The following is a 9,514-nucleotide window of genomic DNA, read 5'->3' as shown; positions in this document are numbered from 1 at the left end:
TATTCCATGCCTGTTTTACCAATACATGAGGTTTTTAGTTCGCTCGCTTTAAACTATTTGTTATTTGGTGATAGCAACTTAAATAGTTTAAAGATTAACATCTCGGGATCTATTCATTCACTAATGTATATATATTCTCGTGGTATTTTGGAATAATCTTTTGTGTATGAAACTTTTGTAGCTCGGTTACTTGATTCAAATATATATATACTCTAATTCAAGTCAGGTTTCTGTATTCTATCTTTCTTCCATACATGACTTTAACATGGCTTCATGAATTTCGTAATATGATTAAGAAATACAATTTTTAAATATGAATTGATACTGCAATTAATCAAAATAGTATAGAAAGCTCCTAAAAAAAAACTGCAGTTAAAACATTAAGACATCGAGTTGTAAGTGTAAAGCTGACAGCTTTCGACTGGGACTGTAACCGAGGTTCAGCCTTAAAAATTCATACATAATCTTCGGGCGGAAGATATATATTCCAGAGGCCATCTGCGATCCCCCACAGCCCCCACCCAAAACCAAAACAACTTTTGTAATGGTATCACTTCGTAGGTGTCCTAGCCAGATCTTCAATTGCGGCGCAGAAGCTATCTACCAGATCCTCCACCTCTTTCTGACCGACAACATGATCATACCCATTCATGATAATTCGCATATCATTCTCAGAGGGCATGATGATCACATGAATCTTCTCCGATGGCTGGTTTGGAAGATGATAAACAGAAGCGTCATAGGCAACTCCATCAAAAACACATGATAGATTCGCATCGAAATTTTGGAACCGCAGAACGCTGCCGAATTTAGTTCCGGGCTTCCAGTCCGTACAGTCCCGGATGATATCATCCAGACCGATGTTTTCGAATGGCATTGTGGCGAGGTGTTGCTGTTGAACATGGTGCAGCAAGTCATGGTTGTTGGTATACTTGGAAAGGCCGACGCGGACAGGGACGGTGTTCACACATGGCCCGAGGATACGGTTCTCGTGGGTAATGCCTAGACCTCGGCCATGGACAACCTGGCCAAATACGATGTCTTTGGCGACAGCCTCAGCACAAAAGGTGATAGGATCTCTCGCGGAGACAAACTTTGCAAATGTCAGTGCCCAAGCGGCTTTCACTAAGGACGCCATCGTGATATTCTCGGGAGGAGATATTAGTCGTGTCCGTTTTATCACCTTGACTGGACGTGCTTCATGTACAGGCTTCTCCACATGCGTGGTGGCCATCTGCTTTGGCTTCAGAGCGGTCATCTCTGACCCTTTGAGAATGCTCCTCCAGGCTTCAAGGCCTTCATCGTTGTGATTAGCCCATACAGCGTGAACGTGGTCGGAGAATGGCGCAGTTGGGTCAGGGGAAACACGGTTATAAGCCGCGGAGATATCTTGACTCATAATCGGGAGGCTTATGCCATCATACTGGGCATGAATAAAGCGAAGCACCAGGAAAAGGCGTGAGTCCCGCATGGTGAGCAGTTGTGCCTGGAATTGCAGTCCTCCTCCAGTCGAGGAAGGGCTCATGAGTGACTCATTTAGACAATGCTGATCCAGGTCATCAATACCATGATATTCAACAAATTTAAGTTTGTATGGGCGGAGTATGACCTGCACCACCTCGCCCTGAGAGGCATTAGTTTCATTGTCGATTTCGAAAATGGTGCGTAGGATGGCATGTCTCTCTAGTAGCTGCTGACATGCGCTGAGAAGTCTGTCCCGGTCCACATTACTAGGCAGAGCGATGCGCAAGTATCTGGGACGTAGTTCAGCCAGGGTCATCCTTTGGTATGCAGTTGTGGGGATTATTTCATGGATATTATCAGCTATGTCCGGGGCTAACCGTCGGAGGAGTCCATCGTAAGAGTTGAGCCCTTTGAATTTGAGCTTTCTGGGCTGCAACTCCTCGATGGCGCCCTCTCGCGCAACTCTCGCCAGGTCTGACAAGATCGGGTGATTGAAGATATCACCAACAGTGAGATATAGCCCCTCTTGCTTCGCTAGCGTGACCAGGCGCATGGCGGAAATGGAGTCTCCACCGAGGGCCAAGAAGCTGCTGCCCATCGAAATGGCCTCCGGCTTTTTCTTTAGGGCAGTAGCAACTAGGCGACGAATCTGATCATCTCGTTGATTAACAGGGGCCTTATATGTAGACGAAGATTGACTCCCACAACGATATGTACCAAATCTGTCCTCTGGCCATCTCGCCACTGTTTCCAATAAGAGACGACGATTGGCCTTTCCTGTCAGCGTTAGGGGAATAGAAGAAAGGGGAACGAAGATCGATGGAATCATGTAGGATGGAAGAGACTCCTGCAGCTCTCGGGAAAGCCTTTCAATGTCAAGATAGAATTGACTACTTGGGGTTTCGACAATTGCTAAAGGGCTGTTTGTGGTTGTGCCCCAACGTGGAGGTTCCTTAGGACAGAGAAAGGCGACTAGAAATGACCTGGTAGCTTGCTGATCAGGTTGGAGCAGCAGGACAACCGAACTATGCACCATTGTGCAAGAGGCGGTAATGTGCGATTCAATATCCCCCAGCTCTATCCGCTGGCCGTTTACCTTCACTTGGTTGTCCTTCCTCTCCACGTAGTACAAAGACCCGTCCATGTTGTACCGGAACATGTCCCCAGTCCGGTATAGACGTGCGATCCGGGCTTCCATGGGCAATCGTTTCTGCCATTTTGCCTCGTGAAAGAACGGTTGATTAACTTGCTCATTACCGTTCAAATAGCGACTTGCGAGCCCATGACTCTGCAATATAAGTTCCCCGACTGCCCCAACTGGCGCAAGTTTATCAAGACTATCAGCATCCACGACCCACAGACCTGCACCACAGGCGAAACCCACATTACGGGGATCGTTATCCAACTGAAGATTAGACCCCACGATGGCTGTGCCTGCGATTTCACTCGCCCCATACCCAATCATCAGGTGGACCTTACCAGCCCATGTAGCAATGTGAGCTGGCTTTACGGCCTCACCTCCCAAAAGCAATGTCTGGAGAGATGGAACAGAGGAGGGAGAGATAGTACCTGCCACGGATGGAGTTAAGGTAGCAAAGTTAACCCGATGGCGACACAAAAAGCCTGCAAGATCGTTTACACGATCCACCTCGGATGGAATACATAAACAACCGCCAGCCATTAGGATTAGCAGTATCTCTCGGCTGCATAAAGTGAAGGCATGTGAAGCAAATTGCAGCAGTCGAGTTGAAGGGCTAAATGAGAACGCGCGGGAAACCGTCTCATATATTGAGCAGAACGAGACATTGTCTATAATCACACCCTTAGGATCGCCCGTACTACCAGATGTGAAAACGACGTAGAGCGGACTTTCAGGCGTGCCAGAGTGTATTGGGGATAGTTTGGGAGAAGCAGGAAGGCTGGGGGTTTCTGGGCAGTCATCTCCAATTGCCACGACCAACCGTACGATTTCCTGTCCCAGGAGTTGATGCTGTGGGGAAGCAACTGCAACCTCTGCAGACACAGACTGGCAGATGGTGCGAATGCGTTTCAGTGGGTAGGAGATATCGATCAGAATAAAAGCCCCCCCTGCCTTGATCACTCCGAGAAGCGCTACCACCGCCCATTTGGACTTCTCAAAAAAGAGAGGAACAAAGACTCCAGAGCCCACTCCGACCTCAGCTAATTGAACAGCGAGTGCGGTGGACCGCCGGTCTAGCTCTCCATAGGTCATTTCACCGTCCCATGCTGAAACTGCCGTTGCACCGGGCTGCTCAACGCACCGTTGGGAAATGAGTTGGAATGCACACTGTTCCAGGCGAGGCATGCTCAAAGGGGGTGTATTCCATTTGATCATTTGCTGAATGTCGAAATCAGTGCAGATGTCCAGGGTTGCCACTGTTTGATTCGTGTGCTGAACGACTTCTGATATCGTTTTGTTCAGAGTTCCTGCCACGGCCCGCGCTTGCTCGTAGGAGAGGACCGTGGTCGTATAATCGATGATGGTTGTGAGTAAACCGGTAAGTTCATCGCGACGGATGCGGACGATAATTTGAAACTATACGTGATGAGGCAGCATTAGCAACGTGTGGCGAGTATAGTAGCGTGACGGATGTATTCCGTTGGCAACAGAAATTGTAAGGTGTATGTACTTCGTTCAATGCCTCCCTGCACATATCGGACAGTGACATCCGCACGAATTCACTTCCTTTTCGAGCATCATTACGATCTATACAGACAATTGAGTTAAACGGCCAGCTAGACGTGTGCAGAGTATTATTGGCCGTGTCGCTAGATTCAGAGCCCTCAGACTTGCTGGACTGTTTGCCATCGTGGAGAAGCTCGCGGATTACTGTCAAGCTATTGATTGTAGATTCGTACACAGCAATCTGTTCTCTCAAGTCGGACCAGTCACTTGCTGGTATCTTTTGGTTTTCAAGATCCACTAAACCGAAGCCAATGTGATCTCCGGCCGTATAGGTCCGCAACACCACTGACCAGGCCGTTCTGAGCAGAGATAAAAGGTCGACAGTTTCCGAGTGAAGCCAGCAAGTTAGCAACTGTATATCTAGCTCTTTCAGTGGTACAGTGACAGATTCTCGCCGCTCGACCACCTCAGATCCTCCTGATTGTCGGCCAAACTGAGCGATAAGTGGCGGAAAGAAACATGGCTGCGCAAAGTTACCAGCTCTACCCATCGTCGAAAGCGGACTGGTTAAGGAATGTTCTTAATTAAGGCTCTTGTTGACAACACCAGTAGTGCCAGATAGCTTACTGCCGTGCGAATAAGTACTAGAAAAGGATGGATGTTATCAAACGGCTGCCCTTTCACAAAGCTTTGAACTCAATCAAACCTGGGTGAAATTGACGATGCATTCCGCTCCCTTGGTGTTTGGACCCATGCCGATCCTTCCATCCCGCATGCTTAGTTACTGAGCGTCGTGCAGTCAGCGCGCATATTCAGTCCGAGTTGCCTCATTTATTACGTTTACCTGGTGCTTTTGGACCACTCAAATAGGTTCTATGGAATGCCGAACGAGATGAGTGGGCCAGTAAATTGAAACCGCGTCGTGGCTCATTTGGTGCTCCCGTACATACCATCACAGGAGAAGAGGCTTTATGCTTGACCCATTTTATATAAAAATAGCCATTTCGCCAAGCCTTCCGAGATTATAAATCCCGTACCAGACGTTTAACAAGACAAGTTCAATCTTAGACGCGGAAGGTTATCTATCATACGTATTACCCATCATGCCTGCGACACAGGGACTCCCCATCCTCGATTTCTCTGCATTCTATGGTGAGAACCCCAAGGCCAAGGCCCAGCTAGTGGAACAGGTCCGTGAAAGCTGTTTGCACAATGGCTTCTTCCAGATCACTGGCCATCGCATTCCGCTGGAACTGCAACACCGCGCAATGAATTGTTCCAAGCGTTTCTTCCGCCTCCCACTCGAAGAAAAATTGAAAATCGACAAAAGTATGTATTGACTCAACCTGCAATAAAACTAGCACTGACGTTAGTAGAGAAGAACACCTTCAACCGCGGGTATGAGCTCCTTCAATCACAGATGAATGAGGCCGGTGCCAGCCCAGATCTAAAGGAAGGCTTGTACATTGGCCGGGAGATCCCTACGGATCACCCTTACTTCCTCGAGGGCCTGCTAAACAGTGGCCCCAACCAATGGCCCGATACAATTCCTGACCCTGAGGAGTTCCAGAAAAGCACGATGGAATATTATCATGCCGTCTTCGACCTTGCGAAGGATATCATGGCTGTTCTGGCACTCACATTGAACCACGACGAAGCATACTTTGATCCTCTCACTGATGGAGCGGTAGCAACACTGCGATACCTGCATTATCCACCGCCACCCAAGCAGATGGGAGAGAGGCTGCGGGGGATCGGTGCTCATACCGACTTTAGTTGCATTACACTTCTGCTACAAGATGAAGTGAGCGGCCTCCAGGTATTAGACGTGCCAACCAACGAGTGGATCGACGTATATTCCTCCTTACCTAGCAACAACTCCACAATACTGATACTATGCATATAGGTTCAGCCAATCCCTGGGGCGTACGTGGTCAACTTGGGGAATTTATTTTCACGCATGACCAACGACACGTATAAATCCAACTTGCATAGAGTCATCAACGACTCGGGGAATGATCGCTACTCCATCCCCTTCTTCCTCACCGGGAATCCAAAGTATGTATGCAAATGCTTGCCTGGATTCCAGAAAGACGGTGAGCCTGGTAAATACCTCCCTGCAACGGTTCAAGAGGTGGTGTCGTTGTCGTACAAGGAGACCTTTGCCAGGGCCGAGAGATACAAGGCCGAGATACAGACGAAGATACAAAATAATGTAACTAAAGAGGTCGCTGCCTAAAATGTCATTCGGTGCATTTGTATCCATCCCTAAGAGCCACAAACCATGATATCAACGACTGCTGGACTCCATTCATATTTGGCATTTACCCTTGCTGGCTGCGTGTTTCTTACTCTATCCCTCGCGTCTTTCCACACGTTCAGCTGAGCCAAGACCATACCATCGACAGCAATACTTTGGTTGGCTAACGTAATCTTCCCCTTGCATGGACTCTATCCCACCACAGCTTATCTCGAGGTGCCTTTCCCAGAGCCCCTTGCGACTAGTATAGTCCCACTTAGTCTCAGCAAAAATGAACAATGAAATTAATTTTTTTTCTTTTTTTTAAATCCTTTGTTATCGTCGATCTAATGGAAGGTCTGCTATACAGCGTAGAAGGCTTGTCACCTAAGTAAGGATACATACACACATCAACAAGTGACAACTTAGTTATTCCGAGATAGATGAATTATGAATTCAAGCTGGACATTAATTCGTATCTTTTGTTACCAGTCTGAACATGACTTCCCAATCAACTCTCATACATATCAGGTGGAAAGCTCCCTCTCCGGTACGGAGTTATTGATGTCTGATATCAAATATACTGCATAGCCATAGAGTTTGAAATACCCAAACTGGATAATGGATTACCATAGAGAGACGGTACATGATTCTGACAGAAGAAAGTCATCTCCATCTGACAATGAGCGGAGGCAGCATTATACTATGTTTGACCGAGTTTGTATTCAATAAAAAGCATGGTCATTTGAAAGGTAGTGAACGGCACCCTTTGGCAACAAATGAGTCGTAAAGGAAACAACAACGCAACCCCCTCGAGAAGTCTTTTTGAATATCTTGAACAATGATAGGTTACGGATAACTTCATAGCCATGGGTCTGAAACGATCCCATTTAGCGTGTCATGACTATGTACGTCACCCCAAGGATGTAAGCTACAGACACTGTCTAACTGGAAAGCTCAGCTTTTGAATTGCAAGAGTGCAGCATCAATAGGGTCTATCAAGTGTAATCTACGGCAGCTACGTATTGCACAATGTACAGGGCTGGAAGGAAAGTCAGTGCGATCGACCAAAAGTGTCTGAAATGTAGAATCCGGGATCTCTGGACAACCCCAGTTCCAATCGTCATATGGATACGCATACAGGGTAGACATGAGATTTCTCAATACACTTTTCGAGAATCCGAGAAAGTTATAACATTATCGCTAATGCAGACTTCCGTTACACTAGAACAAACGTGGCGAGTTTCCGTTCCGCCTTAACCCATGTCTTGAGATAGGTTTCGGCGAGTGCCACCCGCCTACTCACGCCATCCTGGGTGTCAACAACCATCAAATTAACAATAGGTACCTTCTTTCGGCCTATGGAATATTTGCCCAGAGGACGTCCCTGTCGGTCTTTGTATACCATCTTGTTGATGGGCTGGGTCATACCTCTGAATGATCCACTGCCGAAGCAGAGAACTGGAGTGAGCTCAAGGGAGAGAGCGAGGAGATCTACATAAGTGCCGCTTGTCCGACCACTATATGTTGCAAGAAACCAGTCCTTATTCACGCTTCCATCACTTACACATGCCACAACTTCACCGGCTTCGGCATAAAGTTTAATGTGCTCATCAAACCTCCCAGATAGATTTTGAGGAGGCACTACGCGAACCCGGACCGATTGGGTATACACCATAAGTCCACCAGGGCGCGAGCGCGACAATGATATGTGCTCAGGTGGGAATTTGTCGCTGTAATCGATGCTTTCACCCACTCCAAGGGCGTCTTGGATCATGCGATGTTGACCGTTGGCTCCCCATCGTTTTTGTGCTAATCTTTCAATTTTCGACCAACTTGCTGCAGGTTTCAGTTCCTCTGGAAGCTTCCCTGAGAAGCAACCCTCCTTCCAGGCCAGTATAAGCAGCGCAGAATGATCTGGCATCAACTCATAAGATTGCCTTTCATTAGCTAGCGGTCTTTCCCAAGGTGCGATGACTTTCAATGGCTGCGGAAGGAAATCAGAATCCGTAGACGCGACAGCCCAGACTGCTAGGGTTTGAAGAGGCAAATTATAGGTTGTGATACCGCCTTTGACCGAGACCCATGACCATGAGGGGAAAACGTCGCCACTAGTTGGATTTCTTGTGGAGTATGTCGTGTCTGCTGCATTCCACAGAATAGCGTTGTCAAATACGGAAAACGGGAGGCCGAAGTAGTGGTGACTTTCGTAAAACGAGTTTAGGATTTCAGAAATCGCTCGCAGAATGTCTGATTCATGGGAAAAGGCTCGCTTCGTGTACCCCTCTAGCAGGTCTGAGAAAGTTTGCGATGGCCAATACTCCTCACCAGGCGGGTCCATACGAGCGCCGAAGAGGGGAATTCTATGATAGCGATCCATACTGTTCGGTTCGCCACATAGACCATCATCTTGACTACACTCAAAAAAGGGTCCCGAATGTGAAAAGAGCAGTAGTCTCCTAGAAAGTAAAGCTTCCTGGTAAGTCCAGCCCCTGCTATCCCACGCTGACCTTCCAACAAGCTTTTCATATCTGCGATGATCGTATAACCCGGTCAAAACGATATCCTCTACTCGGAGGACCTGTCGACGAGGTGGTTCCTCTTCAAAAACTCCTGGAAGGCCATGATTCGCATCATGACCTTCCAATCCGACAAGTGTGACATAGGAATTGGTATAGATAGTGCCCATGGCATTGATCTGTATACCCTTCTCGTGGACATGATCCTGTATAATGCATAATCTGTCAACCCAGAGATATTGGATTCCCATCTTAGCGCAAGCCATCATTGCATCCCGAATGGTTGCAGGGATGCAAGCCTTGTGGAAAAATCCTTTTTTTTCCAGATCTCGTATGTTTCGCGTTGTTGCCTCAAGAGACGGCTTATCATTCGCCCCCCACACATAGCTCAACGCTGCATACTTGCAGAATTGAGAAGCTGTCACAACGCAACTGTTCGTCACATCGATTAATCGAAACCCCGGTGGATGTTGGGGCCTTGACCGTAGGCCACATTTGTCTCCGTGCTCAGTGTCACACTTGTGAAGCCAAGAAGCGACATCCCCCCAGTCTATAAGTACTTTAGAAAATCTCGGGTCCTGATTAGATCCGGTCTGTCTTGATGTACAATCATCTGGATGGATTTGTCGCCCAATGATCCTGTTG

The 9,514-nt window shown here is 47.6% G+C and overlaps 3 protein-coding genes across 3 annotated transcripts; 1 reads left to right on the top strand and 2 right to left on the bottom strand.

Annotated features, from left to right (window-relative positions):
• Window positions 1–184: 184 nt before the first annotated feature.
• F9C07_2287642 (uncharacterized protein) lies at window positions 185–6,676 on the bottom strand. The gene is made up of 2 exons (XM_041287772.2): window positions 4,116–6,676; window positions 185–4,021 (listed from the first exon to the last, which is right to left on the bottom strand). The coding sequence occupies exons 1-2, from the start codon at window positions 4,659–4,661 to the stop codon at window positions 551–553; spliced, it is 4,017 nt and encodes a 1,338-aa protein (XP_041150951.1). The 5' UTR covers window positions 4,662–6,676; the 3' UTR covers window positions 185–550.
• F9C07_13113 (putative oxidoreductase) lies at window positions 5,215–6,350 on the top strand (the record flags this gene model as incomplete). The annotated part of the gene is made up of 3 exons (XM_071507948.1): window positions 5,215–5,440; window positions 5,485–5,963; window positions 6,018–6,350. The coding sequence occupies 3 exons, from the start codon at window positions 5,215–5,217 to the stop codon at window positions 6,348–6,350; spliced, it is 1,038 nt and encodes a 345-aa protein (XP_071367468.1).
• An 893-nt stretch (window positions 6,677–7,569) lies between the features above and the next one.
• On the bottom strand, window positions 7,570–9,135 carry F9C07_13114 (uncharacterized protein; the record flags this gene model as incomplete). The annotated part of the gene is made up of 2 exons (XM_071507949.1): window positions 7,570–8,731; window positions 8,861–9,135. The coding sequence occupies 2 exons, from the start codon at window positions 9,133–9,135 to the stop codon at window positions 7,570–7,572; spliced, it is 1,437 nt and encodes a 478-aa protein (XP_071367467.1).
• Window positions 9,136–9,514: the final 379 nt, after the last annotated feature.

Source organism: Aspergillus flavus, chromosome 8, assembly GCF_009017415.1.
Source record: "Aspergillus flavus chromosome 8, complete sequence".
NCBI classification, from domain to species: domain Eukaryota; kingdom Fungi; phylum Ascomycota; class Eurotiomycetes; order Eurotiales; family Aspergillaceae; genus Aspergillus; species Aspergillus flavus.
The sequence above is the reverse complement of the archived record's forward strand: the minus strand, read 5'-3'. Positions and strand labels throughout refer to the sequence as shown.